At 35.8% G+C, this 22,837-nt stretch overlaps 1 protein-coding gene across 1 annotated transcript in view; it reads right to left on the bottom strand.

The window, feature by feature from the left end:
• The window catches only part of ZBBX (zinc finger B-box domain containing), a 104,520-nt gene that overhangs the window by 48,819 nt on the left and 32,864 nt on the right, over positions 1-22,837 (bottom strand). The window contains exon 7 of the mRNA XM_022573043.2: positions 2,429-2,587. Coding sequence (XP_022428751.2) covers positions 2,429-2,587 — 159 coding nt within the window. The remainder of the gene's footprint in view (positions 1-2,428; positions 2,588-22,837) is intronic.

The following is a 22,837-nucleotide window of genomic DNA, read 5'->3' as shown; positions in this document are numbered from 1 at the left end:
GAAGATGCACTGAAAACTCAGTGCTTAATACAAAATGAGTCAAGTATTCTGGTGATTCTAGCAGCTTTCCAGGGCAGCTCCTTTCCAAGCAATGAATCAGAGACATTTGCATTTTACAGCTATGCCTATGGAATACTTGGCTTCCACACAGCGGTGGCAGGATAGGAAAAAGCCAGAGGATAGTACATTGGCTCTTAAATGTTTCAGCTCAGAACTGTCATATTTCACTTCCACTCAGAGCACATCAGGACCCTGCCCGATTCTACAGGGGCTAGGAAATTTGAAGAAGCACATGGAATCCAATGCTGTGCATCCATTACCCCTGTAGGCTACATGATACCCCACAAAATACGTTTTAATATCCCCACTTTCCAGAAAAGGAAACAGAGGATCAAAAGGCTAAAGTAAACTTCCCGATGTTACAAAGCTAGAAAACCAGAGTCAGGATTTCAAACCCAGGTTTCAGTCTCTAAAATGAAAGTTCTTTCATGAACTGCACCCATTTCCAAGGATATCCACTGGCTTGAATCCATAAGAAAAGTCCTAAGACAGATATCAGGCTTTAGCAACATTTTGACTCTTCCAGGCATTCAAATTGCTTGGTAAGCCAATTAAAAATCAGATTCCTGGGCCCAACCTAGATGTAAAAAAAATCGAAGTTTGAGTGGCAGGCCAGGAATGCACATTTTTTACAAACTTACCCAGTGATTCTGATGCTTATTGCAGTTGGAGAACCTCTGCTCTTCAGCACAGAGTAGTACCAAGCATATGAGGGGGATATTTCTTTAGTGTGTGCACTGTGTACAGGTGCACACCTGAGGGTCGACAGCAGGGATGCCCAGGCAGGACTACTCACCAGAATGACTGAGCAGGTGTTAAAACCACACATCTGGACCCACCCAGAGAGATGCTAAACTCAGTCATGTGTGTTTCTCTAATGTTTCTCCAGTTGATTATAATGTGCATTCCTGGATGAAACCACTGAATTAATGGCTTTTAAGTTAAGACCAGGGGTGGAGGGTCTATACAGCATACACAGTTACCGATGGGGACAAGAGGCAGCATTTATTTTAGGGATTAAAAGAGCAGGCAAAAGAGTAGCTCTGTAGCTTTCTAGTAGAGCTAGTTACTTAAATCCTCTCTGGCTTTCTCATCTGTTAAGTGAGATAATAATGTAAAACTTATATGGTTATTTTGATTATTGGATAAGATAAAGCAATTAAAGGATTAAGCCTAGCATACAGTGTTTAATAAATGTTAGCTGTTGATTTATCACTATTTTTATTGGTAGGATAAATTAGATAAAATGGCAGGCATGAAGGAGAAATCCTTAAAACCATAGCCTCTGGGTAATGGTTAAAAGCAGGTAATTTGGGGTCATAAGGCCTGGGTTCAAACTGAAGTTCCACTATCAATGATATCTTGGGCAATTAAAAAAAACGCTTTGCCACTATTTTCTCATCTGAAAAAAAAGAAAAAAATTTTAAAAGGGTAAAAAGAGATAATACACGTGAAATATGTAGGATGGTGTCTGGCACATAGTCGGTCCTCAGTACATTATTATTCTAATAAGACTGTAACTCATTCAGTGATTATTCACAAGCACCCTTGGCAGGTCTATTAGTGAAATTCATGCCAAACTGCTAACCTTCCTGGACAATTCAAGTATAGTTTCTCCGCTGTAAAGAGGGCCTACTACCATAGTGCATGTTTTCTTTTATGTTCTCTGAGCAAAGGTTAGGAACTCACGGGACTGAAGTTCAAGTCTGATTCTGTCACAAAGTAACAAGCTGTGTGACTCTGGCCAAGCTACTATTTCTGAACTACAGTGAAAAGGCTAGTGGCATCTAAAAGAATGAGGATTATTAATTACAAGGATCAAAATTTGAGGAAGTTTCTTTCTTGCTAAAGAATCAATACAACAAGTCTATTATTAAAACACAAACATGAGCTGATGAAAGCTTATCTAGTACATCATAGGATCAGTAATCAATCTGAATGACCACACAATTTGGTATAAATCTGATTTTAAATAACTGTGAAATTGCCTCTCACCTAAAACACTTGGCAAGGTTTTGTATTTTTAGCCTCTCTGAGATCCTGATTAATATAAAATTGTTATATTGCATTGTGGGTTTTTTTTTATATTTCTCCCAAATATTCATTTCCTGATGTGGTGAAAATGCCTGGAAAGCAATATGATCAAAGGATCATTCATCAAAAAACTAGTAGCCAGAGAACTCAAAGCAATCTCTTTAAAAGGATTTTTACAGTGAAAGTGTTTCTGATTAATAAAAAAACAAATTCATATTAACCAACAATGTGATCAAATAATCTCCAAAACTCTACAGCTCTACTTGAGTATATGAATGACAGTTTCCATGATCATGTATGACAGAAAATGTCTACTATATTTTCCTCAGCTTACCTCAGAGCTGCTCCCCTGAAGAAGAAGAGATTTGGTTTTATGCTGACTTTCACTAATCCCTTTTGTAGAATGATTCTCCCCTTTGGGTTCATCCGGATTAACTTTCTTTATAAACTGATGGGCAACATCCAATAGATTGGATAATACTTGAGATTTTGCCTATAAGTAAACAAAATAGGAATAAAAAGCCTAATATGTCATCTTAACTAATTTATTTATATTAAATCCTGTTTTCATTATTCTATGACTAATAAAATTCAATGCATTTTATTTAATATTTAATAATACAAATTGCCATTTACATCAACCATATAATAGTGACAGCTGCCAACTACTGAAGGGCTAGTTTGAGCTCATACTATCCTAAGTATCTTAAAAACATGTTATTTAATCCTCAACTCTAAAGCATAACTATTTTTATCATTGTTTTAGGGATAAAGAAAGGAAAGTTTTGAGGGTTTAAATAACTTGCCCTTGGTCACATGGTGAGTGGGTGGCAGAGCTGGGAAGTGACCCCAGGTGTGTATAATTCTAATGACTCCTAGCCTTTCCACCATATCGACCCTAAATAGGTAGGTGTGCTATTTTGCGCACATCATAGCTAAAGAACTAAATATAATCTAGCGGGAGCCTGAATAAGCCGTAATGAGTATTTTGTTGGTGATAAAACATCTTTAGAAAGTATCAACTACTCAAAAGTGCACATCCAGAAGTGCCCTAGCAAACTCCAAGTTGTTCTTCTCACCATGTCTTTGTTCATGAGTTTCACTTACCAGGAAGGCCCTCCCTCCTCTATTATCTTCTTTGCTGGGCACACTCCTACCTCTCCTGCTAGATTCACCCCAAGTTACTCCCATGGGTCTAGGCACCTCTCCCTGCCGCCCTCCCACAGATGCACGAGGCGCCCATTCTCTGCACCCTCTTCCTACACTGAGGAGATCCCTACCAGCCCACACAGTATTGATTTTATATCATCTTTTGATGTCTGTCTACACCATAAAAGTTCACAGAAGAAAAACATCATGTCTTCTTCAATCTTTGTGTGGTTACCACAGTGCCTGGTAAATAGCATATGGCAAAATAACATAAAAATAAGGTGTTGGGGGAGGGAGAGGGAGAATTACAGAATTAGAATAAATAACTGGGAAACAAGAATTCAAAAAGCCTTTTCAAGTGCCTTCAGAGTGGCCGGAAAAGAACAGGCAAATCTCAGGAAGGCCCTATTCTCTAAAGGACTTCCCATCGGCAATAAGCCTGGTTTGCCCAAGGAGACCCTGCAGGATTCTGGATCCCATCTGAGCTTGAACCAAACAAACTCCAGAGGGAAGATGCAGGCACTTCGGAGACTCTCTGAAAACCTGACATTAGGAACACAAGTAATAGGTCTTACTTCTTAGCAAATGTTCTCAAAATAGAGGAAAACTTCAGCAGGGGTCAGAAATGATTATTTTATACTCTCCCATGAAAATGTGCCTATTTTAAAATTTTCATCTAGCTACCTATTTAAATAGCTAAGACTACTTTCCAGTTATGATCTTTAGTAAATCTATTAAGATTCACTGCAATCTGATTCTGGAATAAATCAGTGAACATCAAATTAACTAGTGTTACTTCATACTGAATTAATAAATTTATCTATGAAAAGTGACTAAAATGACCTATGCACACATATTGCTGTCCATATACAAACCTATGGCATCTGCTCCAAATTTTCCCAAAGATCATCAAAAAGCCTTTACAGACCTAAGCAGTCCTTATTTTTAAAAGAAATTCATATTTATAATACAAAATTGTTGTCTATACTCATACTGTGCATTAGATCCCCATGGCTTATTTACTACTTGTTGCAAGTGTGTACCCTTAAACATCAGTCTTATCCCCTTCACGGCCCCATCCCCTGTAAACACCATTTTGCTGTTTTTTATTAGTCTGACTTTTTGGATTCCACATATAAGGGATATCATACAGTATTTGTCTTTCTCTGTCTGACATATCTCACTTAGCATAATGTGTTCAAGGTCGATCCATGTTGTCACAAATAGCAAAAGGATATCCTCCTTTCTCATGGCTGAATGATATTTCATTGTGCATATATACCACATCTTTTTTATCCATTCACCTATTGGTGGGCATTTAGGTTGTTTCCATATCTTAGATATTGTGAATGATGCTATATAGGAGTGCATCTATCTCTTCAAAATCCTGTTTTAATTTCCTTTGGCTATATATCCAGAACTGGAACTGCTGAATCGTATGGTAGATCTATTTTTAATTTCTTGAGGAAACTCCATATTATTTTCCATAGTGGCTGCACCAATTTACATCCCCACCAACAGTGTACGAGGGTTCCCTTTCCACCACATCCTTGCCAGCACCTGTTGTCTTCTTGAGGACATTACTTGGTTTGGGGTTAGTGGAGATTATAAAGAGGCACAAAGGAACATTTGGGAAGTGATAGAAATACTGTGTATTTATTTATACTGAAGATTACACAAGTGTATTGTAATGTATTTTCAGAACTAATCAAGCTGCACACTTCAAAGGAGTGCATTTTATACAACAATGTGAACATACTTATCACTGCTGAACTTAAAAATGGTTAAGATGATTATGTTTACATTTTTTGTATTTTACCACAATTTTTAAACAATGTGGACACAGAAATAATGTGTGATTATATTGTTCATAAATTAAACCTGAATAAACTTGATTTATCAAGAAAAAAGGAAATTAAGCCAATGGTAATGTTTCATTTTTCCAGAAACATCTGCATTTTAACAAATATTTTTTTAAGAGAAGAAATCCAATTTAACCTGATTTTAAATTCCCTAGAACAAAGTACTATTGACTTCAAAGGTGGTTAAAATTTCTAGTTTATATTTTAAAAAATATCAAAAAACAATAGTATTTTATATAAAATTATCAAGATAGAATTAACATTCAAATATATATATACATATTTAAATAGCATAGAACAAAGATTATTTCTGTCCTAAAATGAATCTTGCTATCAATGATTCCGTAATTTTTATAACAGTTTTAGGTAGCATATTAAGAGACCCTTAAATGGCCCAAAACTGATTTTATTCTTAAGTTAAATTTAGTGGGCTTCCCTGGTGGTGCAGTGGTTAAGAATCTGCCTGCCAATGCAAGAGACACGGGTTCGAGCCCTGGCCCGGGAAAATCCCACATGTCGCGGAGCAACTAAGCCCATGTGCTACAACTACTGAGCCTGTGCTCAAGAGCCTGCAAGCCACAACTACTGAGCCCACATGCCACAACTACTGAAGTCTGAGCACCTAGAACCCGTGCTCTGCAACGAGAAGCCATGACAATGAGAAGCCCGCGCACCACAAGGAAGAGTAGCCCCCGCTCACCACAACTAGAGAAGGCCTGCGCTCAGCAACAAAGACCCAACACAGCCAAAAATAAAAACAAACAAATAAATAAATTTAGTGCTAAAAAATAAGATAAATATCATGAATAACTGATAAATTGGAATCCTATATCTAAATGTCTTAAGATTCCATTAATTCAACATAAATAAAATGCCAATAAATGTGAATTTTTTTTCCCATGACACCTTACATTTAAATATTACTCTTCTTGGTTGTTAGAGTGTATATGTATACTCATTTTTCTCATTCTTAAAAGAATTTTACAAGGAAAGTGAACAGAATTGTGATCCCCATTACTTAGACAAGAAAACCCAAGCTCATAAAGCTTAGGTCAAAGCCAAGTGGATACAAAACGCTGCGGCCTGAGTTAGAATTAAGGTCTTCCTTCTTCCAGCCTAATCCCTTTTCCCTACCAAGTTATGTTAACACAGGAAATGTGTTTTACTTTTGACTTTCTGAAACTTAAAATTATTCAATTTTATCTCTAATAATGGATATGAACATTGTTCCTTCCATTTAACAAAACAAAACTACATATATCGTGAAATGTTTACCACAATAAGTTTAGTGAACATCCATTATCTCACATAGATACAAAATTAAAGAAATAGGAAAAAAAATTTTCCTTATGATGAGAACTCTTATGATTTACTCTCTTAACAACTTTCATATATAACATTGATATATACAACTGCTTGTGCAGAGATTAGATTGTTAAGTCCTTGTTTTTAATTACATTTATTGTGCTTATTTATTTTCATGTTTGACCAAGCACTAGCACATTGAAGGGAGGAATAGAGATACTCCTTTCACTCATCTCATCTACATATTGCAGGAGAGAGGGGACTTGGAGGGCTACATGAACTTTGAAAAAACAAAACTTTTGAGCAACAAAGTTAAAAGTATTCTTTAAGAGTAGAATTATACAACAAACTTAAGCCATCTATCCCCTAAGAGGTATAAAATTTAACAGAATCATTAAGATTAGAAATTCACAATACTATTACATGCTATTTTATAATACTTAAAAGTTCCTACATATGTGAAAAATATATCACTCATATGTTATTTTTAACAATGTTAATTCTCCCAATGATTGCAGAATATCTTTCCATTTGTTTGTGTCTTCAATTTCTTTCAGCAATATTGTTAATAGTTTTCATGCACAGGACTTTCACCTCCTTGGTTAAATTTATTCCTAGATATTTTATTTTTTTATTGCAATGGTAAATGAATTGTTTCCTTAATATCTCTCTCTTCTAATTTGTTGCTAGTGTATAGAAACACAACCTTTTTCATATTGATTGCAAATTTATGGTGTTTATTATTCTAATAGCTTTTCAATGAAGTCTTTATGGTTTTCTGTAAATAAAATCATGTCATCCACAAATAGTGACAGTTTAACTTCCTCCTTTCCAATTTAGATGCTTTTTATTTCTTTTTCTTACCTAATTGTTCTGGCTAGGACTTCCAATACTATATTAAATAAGAGTAGTAAGAGTGGGCATCCTTGTCTTGTTCCTGATCTTAGAGGGATAGCTTTCAGGTTTTCATCATTGAGTATGATGTTAGCTATGAATCTGTCATATATGGCCTTTATTACTTTGAAGTAATTACTTATCTACATATTTTATTGAGAGTTTTTATCATAAATGGGTGTTGAATATTGTCAAGTCCTTTTTCTGCATCTTTTGAGATGATTACTTGATGTTCTCCTTCATTTTGTTAATGTGGTGTATCATGTTGATTGATTTGTGAATGTTGAATCATTTTTGCATCCCTGGAATAAATTCCACCCGATCATTGTGCATGATCCTTTAAATGTATTATATCTGGTTTGCTAATATTTTGTTGTGAATTTTCACATCTACGTTCATCAGAGATATTGGCCTGTAATTTTATTTTTTTGTGCTGTCCTTGTTTGGTTTTTGGTAACAAGGTAATGTTGGTCTTGTAAAATAAACATTCCCATCTCTTCAAATATTTGGAAGAGTTTGAGAAGGATAGGTATTAAATCTTCTCTGAATGTTTGGTAGAATTCACTCATGAAGCTGTCTAGGCCTGGACTTTTGCTTTTTGGAGGGTTTGTGATTACTGTTACAATCTCCTTACTAGTGATTGGTCTATTCACATTTTCTATTTTTTCATGATTCAGTCTTGGAAGATTGTTTGATTCTAAGAATTTGTCCATTTCTGCTAGGTTGTCCTATTGTTGGTGTATATCTATTTGTAACATTCTCTTACGATCCTTTGTATTTCTGTAGTATCCATTGTAATTTTTAGTCTTTTGTTTCTAATTTTATTTATCTGAACCTCCTCTTTTCTTAGTGAATCTAGCTAAAAGTGTGTCAACTGTATCTTTTCAAAGAATGACCTCTGTTTAATTGATCTTTTCTATTGCCTAAAGTCTCTATTTCATTTATTTCCACTCTGATTTTTATTATTTCCTTTCTTCTACTGACTTTGGGCTTCATTTGTTCTTCTTTTGCTAGTTCCTTTAGGTGTAAGGTTAGAATGTTTGAGAGGTTTTTTGTTTCTCGAGTCAGGCCTGTAATGCTACAAACTTCTCTCATAGTACCACTTTTGCTGCATCCCATAGATTTTGGTAGGTTGTATTTTCATTTCTGTCTTCAGGTATTTTTTTATTTTTCCTTTGACTTCTTCATTGACCCAACAGTTGTCCATTGGCAAGCTGTTTAGTCTTCATACATGTGTGACTTTTCCAACTTTCTTCTTATAATTAATTTCTATTTTCATATCCCTGTCACCAGAAAAGGTGCTTGACATGATTTCAATTGTCTTAAATTTATTGATATTTGTTTTGTGCCGAAACGTATGGTCTATTCTTGAGAAAGTTCCATGTGCACTTGAGAAGAATGTGTACTCTGCTGCATTTGGATGGAATGCTCTGTACAAATGTATCAAATTTGTCTGGTCTAATGTTTCATTTAAGGTTGCTGTTTCCTTGTTGACTTTCTGACTGGGATGATCTATTCACTGATGTAAGCAGGGTGTTAAAGTTCCCTACTATTAACCATTTTTGTGTTGCTGTCAATTCCTCCCTTTAGGTCTGTTAATAATTGCTTTATATATTTTGGTGCTCCTATGTTAGGTGCAAATATATTAATAAATGTTATATATTCTTGATAAATTGTTCCCTTTATCATTATATAATGTCCATATTTGTCTCTTGTTACTTTTTTAGCTTGAGGTTTATTTTAACTGATATGAGTATGTTTACAATCACTTTCCTGTGGCTACCATTTTCTTAGAATATCATCTCCCATCCCTTTACTTTAAGCTTATGTCTGCTTTTAGAGCTGACATGAGTCTCCTGAGGCAACATGGAGTTGGTTCTTGTTTTTTAATCCATCCAGCCATTCTGTGTCTTTTGACTGGTGAGTTCAATCTATTCACATTTAGGATGATTATTGACAGATGAGGACTTAGTACTGCCATTTTATCTTGTTTTCTGGTTGCTCTATATCTCCATTGTTTCTTTTTCCTTGTGTTTCTGTCTGCCACTTTACTTTGGTAGTTTCCTACAATGTTTTTCACAGTTTCCTCTTGTTTTATATTTTATGCCTCTGCTCTAGATTTATGTTTTGTGGTTACCATGAGGTTTATATAAAAGTCTCATAGATAAAATAGTCCTTTTTCTGCTGATAGCATATTATCTTCATTTGCTTATTCAAGTTCCATTCTTGTCCTCTTCCCCTTTATATGTGTTTGTTGTCTCAAATTATCCATTTTTATGTTGTGAGTTTGTAACCAAATTGAAGTGTCTATACTTCTTTTTACTGCTTTTTCCCCTTTAACCTCTATGCTATAATTGTTTAACAACCTAATTATCATTTTTGGTAAGGCAGGTCTAATGGTGATGAACTTCCTCAGCTTTTCTTTGTCTGGTAAATGCTTTATTTCTCCTTCATATCTGAAAAATAACTTTTCTGGGTAGAGTATTCTTGGCTGATAGTTTTTATCTTTCAATATTTTGAGAATGTCATTCCACTCTCATCTGGCATGTAGAGTTTCTGCTGATAGCCTGATGGGGGTTCCTTTGTAAGTTACTATCTTTTTTCTCCTGGTTGCCTTAGAAATTCTTTATCATTGCCTTTTGACAGTTTTAATATAATGTGTCTTAGAGAAGGTCTTTTTGCACTGAGATAATAATGTGTTCTCTTAATTTCCTGGACTGGTATCTCCAGATCCTTCAGATTTGGGAAGTTCTCAGCTATTACTTCTTTAAATAAACTCCCTGCTCCCTTCTCCCTCTTTTCTCCTTCTGGGATGCCCATTATCCTTATGCTGCCTTTCCTAATGGAGGTGGATAGTTCTCATAGAATTTCTTCATTTTTAAAAGATCTTAGCTCTCTCTTCTCTTCTACCTGAATCACTTCTATATTTATATCTTTGAGTTCACTAATTCTTTTTTCCATATTGTCTCTATTTCCAGTGCTTTCTAATACCTTCTTCATCTCATTTATTGAGTTCTTCAGCTCTAGATTTTCTGTTTGTTCTGTTTTTCAGAGTTTCAGTTTTGCTAAAGTATTCCCTCTGTTCATTAATTTTATTCCTGAGCTCATTTGAACGGTCTTTCTGAGTTTTCTTGTAACTCACTGAGTTTCCTCATGACAGCTATTTTGAATTCTCTATCAGTTAGATTGCATGATTCTATGACTTTAAGTTTGATTTCTAGAGAATTGTCATTTTCTTTTTGTGATACTGTGTTATCGTGGTTTTTCATGGTGCTTGAGGAGTTGTTCCTCTGCCAGCGCATTTGAAGTAGCAAACACCTGTCTTATTTAGATAAAGCTTTTTAGCTTCGATTCTAACAGTTAAACAAGTTGGTATATATTAGAAGCCTTTCTTTTGTATTTCAGTAGGTGGCACTACAGCACAAGTTTTTGGTTTCTCTTACCTGAGCTGCCTCTGGCTATGTTTGAGAATGGGCACTTTCCACACTCCACTGCCTCTGTCAGGGGTGTCCTCAGTATCCAAGTTGTCACTGTTTGGGTCTCCGGGGTTGCTGGTGCCTTGCTGTGCCAGTGTCACTGCTGTTGCTAGCATTGCCACTGGGGACACCAGGGTAGTGGACACCCCACCGCATCCAAGGTCACCCGGATTGTGGGGAGAGTAGCATGGGTCAAGAGTACCCCTGCTGCATCTGGGGTTGTCAGGCTCAAGGATGCCACTGCCAAAGGTAGGGGGAGGCCAGAAGCACAGGCACCCACCATGGATAGAGGGACCACGGTTGTGGGCCCTTGCCGCCAGCATTGCTGCCTGGTCCCCTGTGACCATGGGTGCCACTGCAGTTGGGATTCTGGAGTTATGTGCTCTGCTACTGGGTTCTCTGGGGCTGTGGGATCACCTGCCATGGTCAGCAGGCTGGGATCATGGGTACCACCTCCAATGCTCCAACAGTTCTGCCTCCTCTTTGTGCTCCAGTCCACTCACTTCCAGATGTACAGACGTGTGGAACTCTCTGGCATCCTAGTGTGTTGGACAGAGGAAGCTTTGCTGAGTTATGGATGTTTTACTAGTTGTAGACTGAAGGAGAGAGACAGAGCATCTCATGTTACCATGATGTTGACATCACTCCAAGAGCAAACTGTTTAACCTTTTGAGATGATGTTTTCTTCCTTAACTAACCACAGCAAAAAAACCTCATGTCTTCTGGGTGCTCTTATAACTCCCAGCTTACATCTATGCTGGAGCTTTGCTTTTCAGTGTGATCCATATATCAATTGTATCATCATCACCTGAAAGCTTGCTAAAAATATGAAATCTATGTCCCACTCAGACTCACTGAATCAGAATCTGCAGTTTAATATGTAACTTAACATACATTAAGGTTTGAGAATCACTATGTCAGAACACTTAGTCATGTGTTACAGTTGTTTGAAAATATCTATCTTCTCTTTTGTGATGATGAATTCCTTGATTCCTTGAGAGGGGGGACCATGTCATATATATAAATGTGTACACACACATATATATATAAAATTCTCCTCCCTGCAGCCCTGTCCTTCATGCTTTGCAACTAGAACATTGTTTGATGCTGGTAAGTACTTGAGAAATATTGGTTGAATCTAATTTAACTGACTTACTGAGATAAAAATAACTAAAAATTCCATTTGAACATTCATTCCTTATACCCAAGCTGAGTCAATGTCAACACAGGCAAAATAAGTGGCACTATTAATAACAGCACAAAAGGGCAAATCATTTACCTCTCTAAGCCTAAAATGTTTACACCTGTAAAATGAAGACAATCTCTACCTTGCAGGGCTGTTGTGAATACATATCTTTTAAGAAAAACACCTAGCAGGGTGATGACATAAAGAAACGCATTCAAATGACTGCTATCATTTTATCTAGATCACGATAGCATACTATTTCTCTGTAAATAAGATAAACAGTTTAAATATCCAGAAAATAGAATTCCTGCCAAATTCAATAGACCTCTGACGACGGTATAATGAAGAGATCAGTAAATAATTCTATCACCATAAAACAAATGCTAAACTGGATAAATTTGTTAAAAACCATTTCAGAACTCTGGAAACCAACCAAAAGCAAACAAATTAAGAAATATTTATTCAAGAAAAACTACGCTGAAATTAATGAAGAACAGTAAAAGTGTAAGGCTTCCCTGCATGGGGCTACTCCTATATTAAATGTCCCTTCCCAAGTCTGTCAATTACTAAGGCAAGACTGGCCTTGCTGAACAGGGAGTGTGCCTGATTGCCAGGGGAGGACAGAGTCTTGAAGTTACATTGGCATTATCAGTGAACTAGAAAATTTGGTTATAAATGAATGGGGAAAACCTTCGGTTCTGACAGCCTGAGGTTTTGGTCCCAGTTGGGAAGAGCAGTGGACCAGACAAACACTTAATGGAATGATCCTGAAAATGAGATCTATATAAGCGCTGATTAAAAAATGGAAATCACAGAAAAAACCCAAGTGAAAATTCTTGAGTATGACTTATATAAACTAACAATAGATTTGATATGAAAGGAAGAAGATTCAATCAACTTGACGACAGACCAAGATAAATCATCTAAATTGAAGAGAAAAATGTAAAAGATTAAAGAAAAAGAACACAGCTTTAAAGACTTATGGGACAGCATCAAGCATCCAACATACATTTAGTGGGACTATCAGAGGGAGAGAAATGAGCATAAAAATTATAAGAAATGAGGGCCCCAAATATTCATATTTGATGAAAAATTATCACTTCAAAAATCCACAAAGCTCAACAGGTCCCAAGAAAGATAAACATAGAGAGATCCACACCAAAACATAGCATAATCAAATTACTGAAAGACAAAGACAAATAGAAAAATTTGAAAGGAAAAAGGGAAAAATGACTCGCTACATATAAGGCTACATCAGTATGAATAACAAGCTGATTTCACATCTGAAAAAATGGAGACCCAGAAGGTAATGGAATGATACAAAGTGCCGAAAGGAAAAACTGCCAAAGATAATTTTATATTCAGAAAGAGGATCATTCATTTCTAGCATATCAGCCTTACAAGAAATACTAAAGAAAGGTTTTAAGGCTGAAAGGTATTAAATCTACCAGAAGAAAGATAGAGGCCTGGAAGCATAAATACATGAGTAAATAGAAAAGATGCTTAAGTATTTATTTTCTCTTTTATTTTCTTAATTTCTTTTAGAAGCATAAAATCATATATAGCAACATCGTTAGCATTATCATTAACACTATGGCCTTACTGATTTTCTGCCTAGCTGTTCCATTAGAAATTCCAATACCTCCTTCTCAGAAATTAATGAAACAGCTAGGCAGAAAATCAGTAAGGCCATGGAAAACTTTAACGACATCAAGTAACTTGACCTAAATAACATTTAAAGAATCCTCAACCTCACAACATCAGATTACAAATTCTTTTCAAGATCACATGGAACATTCTCCAAGACAGACATATGCTCCACATAAAATAAGTATTAATAAATTCATAAGAATTGAAATCATAGAAAGTATGCTCTCTGATCTCAACAAAAATATATAAATCAGGAACAAATAGTTTTGGGAAATAATAAAATATTTAGAAGTTGAACAACCCATTTCTAAATCACCTTTGGATGAAAAATAAGTCACAAAGAAAATTAGAAAATTGACTGGAAATAAAAACACAACATATAGAAATGTATGGTATACAGTAAAAGCAGTGGTTAAAGTGACAGTTATAGCTTTCAGTGCTATTTTGGAAAGGAAGAAAAATCTAAAATCATAATCTAAACTTCACTTCAAGAAGGCAGAAAAGAAAAGAAAAAAGTTCAAAAGGAGGTAGAATTCACAAAATAAGGATCAGAGTAGAATCAATGAAATAAAAACAACTGCAAAAAAATCAAGGCAACTAAAATTGGAAAGACTTAAAAATTTATAAACTTTTAGCTAAACTGACCAAGAAAAAAAGCAGAGTAAAATACAAATTAACAAATCAATAATGAAATAAAAAACATCGCTATAGACCTACAGTAATTTCTGGATTATAGTGGAATTTGAAACATTTACGCCAACAAATGGACAACTTAGATTGAATGGACAAATTCAATGAAAGACATAAATTACCAAAATTGACTCAAGAAAAAGAAGAAAAGTAGAATAATAAGGTAAAGAAATTGAATTAGTAATTGAACATTTTCCCATGAAAAAAATCCCAGACTCAGATTGCTTCACTGGCAAATTCTATCCAACATTTAAGGAAGAAATTAAACCAATCCAATACAAACACTTACAGAAAATAGACAAGGAAATACCTCTAAATGAATTTTATAAGGCTAATACAACCCTGATACCAAAGTAGATAACCACATTTCAGGAAAACAAATCTACAGCTTAATATGCCACATGAATGTAGATACAAAGTTCCTTCCCAAAATATTAACAAATTCCATCCACCAACATGTAAATTATGCAGCATGACCAAGTGAAATTATACCCCACTAATGCAATCATAACATCTGAAGATCAAGTACTGTAATAGGCCATGTTAATAAAGGACAAACAGCATGATTATTTCAATAAGAGCAGGAAACACACACAACAAACAGGAAATACAAAGGAACTTCCTCAAACTGATAAGAGCATCTACAATAAAACCTATAACTAACATCAGAATTAATGGTGAAAGACTATATGCTTTGCCCTTAATCAGAAAAAAAGCCAGGAAGTAAACACTCACTACTCCTTTTTAACATTTACTGGCAGCTCTAGGTAACACATTAAGACAAGCAAAAGAAATAAAAGGCATCTAGGTTGGAAAGGAAAAAGTAAAACTACTTTTATTTGTAGAGGATACAATCCTTTCTGTAGAAAATCCCAAGGTACCTAAAAAAAAAACTATTATAATAAGTGAGTTCATCAAGGTCACAGAACTCAGGATCAACATTCAAAAATCTATTTTATTTCTATATACTAGCAATGAACAACCTGAAAATAAAATTAAGAAAAGAATTACATACACAGTAACTTCAAAACGAATAAAATACTTGGGAAAACATTTAACAGAAAAGCACAAGAACTTAAGACTAAAAACCACAAAACATTGACAAAGGAAATTAAATGAGATCTAAATAAATGAAACAAAATCATGTTCATAGACTGAAAGACAATATTGTTAAGTGGCAATTTTCCCCAAATTGATTTGTGGACTCCATAAAATCCTTAGCAAAATGCCATGAAGGGGCTTCCCTGGTGGCGCAGCGGTTGAGAGTCCGCCTGCCAATGCAGGGGACACGGGTTCGTGCCCCGGTCCGGGAAAATCCCACATGCCACGGAGTGGCTGCACCCGTGAGCTGTGGCCGCTGAGCCTGCGCGTCTGGAGCCTGTGCTCCACAATGGGAGAGGCCACAACAGTGAGAGGCCCGCGTACCGCAAAAAAAAAAAAAAAAAAAATCCCATCAAGATTTTTCTTTGTAGCAATTGACAAACTTATCCTATTATGTATATGGACACAGTGAGATATCATCTCATACCCATTAGGATAGCTACTATCAAAACAACAGAGGATAGCAAGTGTTGGTGAGGATGTGGAGAAATTGGAACACTCATGCACTATTAATTGGAATGTAAAATGGTTCAGCAGCTATGGAAAATGGGGGTTTCTCAAAAAATTAAGTATAGAATTACCATATGATCCAGCAATTCCATTTCTTGGTATATATCCAAAATATCTTGAAGAGATATTTTCATACCCATGTTTATAGCAGCATTGTTTCTACCTCTTGGCAGTAGCCAAGAGGTAGAAATAATGCAAATGTCCATCAGTGCATGAATGGATAAATAAAATGTGGTATATAGATACAGTGAAATATTATTCAACCTTAGAAAAGAAGGAAAACTGATATGCCACAACATGGATGAACTTGAGAAAATTATACTAAATGAAATAAGTCAGTCACCAAAAGACAAATATTGTATGATTCCACTTATATTAGGTATCTAGAATAGTCAAAGTCATAGAAACAAAGTACAATGTTGTTTAATGGGGATGAAGTTTTAGTTTTGCAAGATAAAGTTCTGGAGATTGATTGCACAATAATGTGAACATACTGAGTTATACACTTAAAAATGAGTAAGATGGTAGAATTTATGTTATGTATGATTTACCACAATTTAAAAATTTTAAATGTATATGGAATGTAGAAGATCTGGAAGAGCCAAAATAATTTTAAACAGAAGAAAAAAATTGGAGAACTTATACCACCTGATCTCGAAACTTCTTATAAAGCTACAGTAATCAAGACAGTGTAGTATTGGCATAAGGCTAGGTAAATAGATCAAAAGAACAGAATACAGAGTCCAGGAATAAGACTTATGTTCAAATGACTTTTAACAAAGATGCCAAGGAAATTCAATGGGAAATGATAGCCTTTGTAACAAATAGTACTGGGCCAATTAGAGTGCAATATGCATAAATATGAACTTACAAACACTTACCTCACACCGTATACAAAATAAAATGCATTGTAGCTCTAAATCCAAGGGCTAAAATTATAAATCTTATGAAATAAAATATAGGGGGAAAGTTTAAGGACCTTGGATCAGGCAAAATTTTTAAAGATGACACTTAAAGATGACCCATGGAGCTTCCCTGGTGGCGCAGTGGTTGAGAGTCCGCCTGCCGATGCAGGGGACACGGGTTCATGCCCTGGTCTGGGAGGATCCCACGTGCCGCGGAGCAGCTGGGCCCGTGAGCCGTGGCCGCTGGGCCTGCGCGTCCGGAGCCTGTGCTCCGCAACAGGAGAGGCCACAACAGTGAGGGGCCCGCATACCGCAAAAAAAACAAAAAAACAAAAAAACATGAGCCATGAAAGAAAGATAAATAGAGGCTTTGTTATGAAATTTGATCAATGAAACTTGAACTGAGAATGTCATATATTCTATACCAAAATTCCATCAAGTTTTGTTTGTTTGTTTTTGTAGTAATTGACAACCTTATCCTAAAATTGAGAAACTTATTCTAAAATGTATATGGAAATGTAAAAGACCTAGAATTTGAATTTTTCAATTTGTATTAAAAAATAAAGTTGAGCCATAGACTAGGAGAATATATTTGAAAATCATATATCTGATAAAGACATATATCTAGAATACATAAAGAACTCAAACCTCAATGAACAAAGACAAATAACCCAATTTTAAAATGGTCAAAAGATATGAATAAACATTTCACCAAAGATATATAAATGGCTAATAAGAAAATAAAAAGATGTTCAACTTCATTAGTCATTAGAGAAATGCAAATTAAAACCACAATAAGATATCATTACACACATAGTAGAACAGCTATAATGCAAAATACTGACAGTACCAAGCTTTGGCAAAAATGTGGAGAAAATAAAACCCTCATATGTTACTGGTGAGAAATGTAAAATGGCAGACTTCCCCTGTTGTGCAGTGATTAAGAACCCACCTGCCAATGCAGGGGACACTGTTTGAGCCCTGGTCTGGGAAGATCCCACATGCCATGGAGCAACTAAGCCCATACACCACAACTACTAAGCCTGTGCTATAAAGCCCGCAAGCTACAATTACTGAGCCCACGTCCCACAACTACTGAAGCCTGCGTGCCCTAGAGCCCGTGCTCCACAACAAGAAAAGCCACTGCAATGAGAAGCCCGCACACCGCAATGAAAACCCAACACAGCACCCCCCAAAAAACAAAAAGGAAATGTTAAATGGCACAGACACTTTGGAAAATAGTTTGATAATTTCTTGAAAAGTTAACAAGTACTAACCTTGGGACTCAACAATTCCACCCCTAGGTACCTACACAAGAGCAGTAAAAATATGTCTTCACAAGCACCTGTACACAAAGAAATACCCCTAGCATCATTATCCTAACAGCCAAAAGTCTAAAGAAAACTCTATATGTCCATCAATTGATGATTGAATAAACAAAATATGATATATCCATACAATGGAATATTATTCATCACTGGAAAGCAATGAACCACTACAATGAACATGCAACACTGTGGAAGAACCTCAGGAATCTTATGCTAAGTGAAATAAGTCAGACACAAAAGATTGCATAGGAATGATTCCATTTAAATGAAATTTCTAGAAAAGACAAATCTATAGCAACAGATAACGGACCAGTGGTTGCCCGGGGCTGGAAGTGGTAGCAAGGATTGAATGCAAAAAAGTACCAGGAAATTTTTGGTGTGATAGAAATGTTCTAAAACTCAATTGTAGTGATTATTGCACAGGTTTGTAAATTTACTTTAAAAATCATTGAATTGGTATTTCCCTGGTGGCGCAGCGGTTAAGAATCCGCCTGCCAATGCAGGGGACACGGGTTCGAGCCCTGGTCCAGGAAGATCCCACATGCCGCGGAGCAACTAAACCCGTGCACCACAACTACTGAGCCTGCGGTCTAGAGCCCACTAGCCACAACTACTGAGCCTGAATGCCACAACTACTGAAGCCCGTGTGCCTAGAGCCTGTGCTCCACAGCAAGAGAAGCCACCGCAATGAGAAGCCTGCGCACTGCAATGAAGAGTAGCCCTCGCTAACGGCAACTAGAGAAAGCCCGTGTGCAGCAATGAAAAACAAACCCAGCGCAGCCAAAAAAATAAATAAATCTATTTTTTTAAGTCATCAAATTGTACAGTTATAATGTGAATTTCCAAGTATGTAAATTAAACCTCAATAAAAGGAATTTAGACTAAACAATAAAACAATAGACAAGACTAGGCTGACTGCAGCAGAAACTTGTATTAGGGTGAATGTTCAGTCTCTTGTCATGTCCCCTTCTATCATAATTTCTTCCTGACCCACAGCAGTGCTCATCCTCACCAGCCCCACCATGGAAAATACAACTGCTCAACATATTTCTGCCCTCTGGGCCACGGTTCACTGGACAATAAGTGGGCACCAGGTTGAGCTCATGAAGATTTAGATTAGAAATCAAGAAAGCAACATTGGTCTCTCTGTCATTGATCCTCTATTATGTATCTTCATAATTTGTTAATTACAAGAAAAAAAAGTAGATATACAGGAAAAAATAATAAAAGTGGAAGAAGGAGTCTGCCTAGTCTTTCAACAATTTCCAAAATCCAGTCCTGGTTCTTACCATGATTCAGCTACATGACCCCTACTCTCATACAATGAGACATCTGTGAGGTCTTTAATAACAAGAAAAAATTCTTTTTGACCAAGTTAGTGTAAAAAGTCCTAACTAATGCAAGGATCAGTGCTTCCCAATTGAGGCAAGGAAACCTGAAGAGTGGGGAGGTGTTTTGGGTTTTCACAAGCACTGGAGAGCATTACTAACATTTAATGGATGATAACCAGGTTTAATACATATTCTGAACTGTGAGGAATGGTCCACCTCAAGAAAAGTTCCTGCCCCAAACACTCAAGAGATTCCCATTGAGGAATAGTAACACAGACCTAGACTTACACTAGCAACATTTAAAAAAAAAATTACAGAAACCCAGTGAAAATAAATCATCATGCCATCATACTAAAAAGTAAGAAATAGAGGTTCCTTCCAATTCATGAATACTACTTCTCAGGGGTAACCACTATTAACAGTTTGGTGTATATCCCTGCAGCTTTTGTCTTTCCTTAGAAGAACACATCTAGATTTTCAACACAAAACACATTATCTTTCACTTAAAAATAAATCAACTATCATTTTAAGTAATAAGTAACCAATGAACAAGAATGTAAAGGTTATTGTTATAAAATATTTAAAATAGATAACTATAAATGTTGTGTCATAACACTGTCTGATACGTATTATAAGATATTTTCAAATTTTAAAACTTAAATATTTATGTCAAATACTGTTCTATGTTTTCCTCTAAGAGTTTTATATTGTCCAGCCTTACATTTAGGTCTTTAATCCATTTTGAGTTTATTTTTGTGTATGGTGTTAGGGAGTGTCCTAATTTCATTCTTTCACATGTAGCTGTCCAGTTTTCCCAGCACCACTTACTGAAGAGACTGTCTTTTCTCCTTGTTTATTCTTGCTTCCTTTGTCATAGATTGGGTGACCGTAGGTGCATGGGTTTATCTCTGGGCTTTCTATCCTGTTTCATTGATCTATATTTCTGTTTTTGTGCCAGTACCATACTGTCTTGATTACTGTAGCTTTGTAGTATAGTCTGAAGTCAGGGAGCCTTATTCCTCCAGCTCCATTTTTCTTTCTCCAGATTGCTTTGGCCATTTGGGGTCTTTTGTGTTTCCATACAAATTGTAAAACTTTTTGTTCTAGCTCTGTAAAGAATGCCATTGGTAATTAGATAGGGATTGCACTGAATCTGTAGATTGCTTTGGGTAGTATACTCATTTTCACAATGCTGATTCTTCCAATCCAAGAACATGGTATACCTCTCCATCTATTTGTGTCATATTTGATTTCTTTCATCAGTGTCTTGTAGTTTTCTGCATATAGGTCTTTTGCCTCCTTAGGTAGGTTTATTCCTAGGTATTTTATTCTTTGGTTGCAATGGTAAATGTGTATAGCACAGGAAAAAAAAAAGAAGGTACAATCTGTTTGCAGGACATTTATTAAGTTAACCTTAGAAATACATTTCAATATACATTAGGTGCAGACAAATACTGTTGATTCCACTTATACGAGGTACCTAGAATAGTCAGATTCATGGAGTCAGAAAGTACACTGGTCGATGCCAGGGGCCGAGGGGTAGGGGTGGGGAGGGGTTGGGGAGGAAGAATGGGAAGTTAGTGTTTAAAGGGGACAGAGTTTCACTTTCAGGAACGTTAAAAATTCGGGAGATGGATGATGGCGAGAGTTGCACAACAATGTGAATGTACTTAATGCCACTGAACTGCACAGTTAAATATGGTTAAAATAGTATGTTTTATATTATGTGACTTTTACCACAATAAAAAAAAATTTTAAAAACTCGAAGATAATTTCATTTCCATCTTCATAAAAATTTACATATAGCAGTACTCATAGGTAGCAACTAATAGGAGGCAGAGAGGACTAAAATTGAATAAAATGACCTGTGCAACTTCTCTACATGCCAAAAATGTTTAAAAATCAAGAAAAAACAGCCTTCAGGGCACATAGTAAATCATATATCTCACTGTAAGAGAGAGGCTTAAACTAAAGCCAAAGAATGTGATTTACTACCAGCATTTCCAGAGTTCCCCACAGCCTTCACTACACTGCATGATGGTAGGATTTCATCGGGTAACTGTTCTAACTTCTCGCCTGAACTTTTTTTTTCTCCCTAGAATGATATTATCTTTCAAATTACACTCTAGAAGAATTCATCACTCTGACAATGTATCATTAATCAAAGTAAAGAGGGTTGATATTTTATAGCATTTTGGAATGGATGGCACCTTATAGAAGTTAAGGTCCAACAGTAAAAGTTCTAGTTTAGTTAGAAAAATGATACACTTTATGGTAGTGTCAGTGTTTCAAAACTCTAGCACCATCATCCCAAACCCTGGCTATCCAGCAACACTAATAATCATGTTGACATAACCATGCATCCTTATATGATCCAGAAGTTCCAGCTCAAAGAAGTTCACATGTGATTTAGACCGACGGTTACTTCCTAAGTTTGAAACAAAATGTTGAAATGTCTCTTTTCATGGTCCTAACTTTCACTGATTTTCCAGCTGCAAAATTTTAGAAGAGATTTACTGCAACCGCAGCCTTGTATTAAAAATGGAAAACTCTACTGATGTGTATAAAATGGATGACTAATAAATAAATAAATAAATAGATAAATAAACATTAAAAAAAATGGAAAACTCTAATTCCTGTAGAAGAGTTTTGTTATTTTATTGGTACTTGCTAGGCAAATAGATAATAGAGGTAGAGACAGAGGTGTACACATATACACATACACAGAAAAAATTGTGTTACATATACACAGAACCCAAGAAACATTATGAATTCACTGGTTACAATGACTGTTGAACACAGTTGGAATTTGGATAGCTTTTAACTATAAAAGTCATTTCAGGAAGATGAAATTATGCACTAATGGAATTTTTTAAAAAGTAATATATATATATATGTATAGGTATATAGGGTTTTTTGGCCTTACTTTTGAGAAAACACTTCCCTCCCATATAGAGAATATTCTCCCAAGTACAGTTTTTTCTGGTTTCTTTGACGTGAATTAACTCATATGCAATTGGTAAATAAGGGAATGATGTCAGCATAAAACTATGGAGTTTTATTGATTCTTAAGTTTTTCTTTTCCAGCACATTACTGTTTTGAGGCAATCGGGGGCAAGCTGTCTCACAATTAAAGCCAAAGTCTTAGCAATTTATAAAGATCTTAGGGGGAAAAAAAAGCTGAAAATCTATAAAAATGCCTCCCCACAGTGCAAGTACAGACTACTTTAATGACTTTAATGACCATGCATTCCACTAAGTTAAGCTATCTGGAAAAAATGTGAGTGCAGATAAAGAAGTAATAAAGATACTCTCTGATTTAAAACAATGGATTAAGAAAGGAGGCAACAGTTTGA

This window comes from Delphinapterus leucas, chromosome 4 (genome assembly GCF_059928025.1).
Source record: "Delphinapterus leucas isolate spDelLeu-1000000601 "Yukka" chromosome 4, BTC_Dleu_Yukka2, whole genome shotgun sequence".
In the NCBI taxonomy this organism is placed as follows: domain Eukaryota; kingdom Metazoa; phylum Chordata; class Mammalia; order Artiodactyla; family Monodontidae; genus Delphinapterus; species Delphinapterus leucas.
Note: the sequence above shows the minus strand (reverse complement) of the source record. Positions and strands in the feature narration are given on the sequence as shown.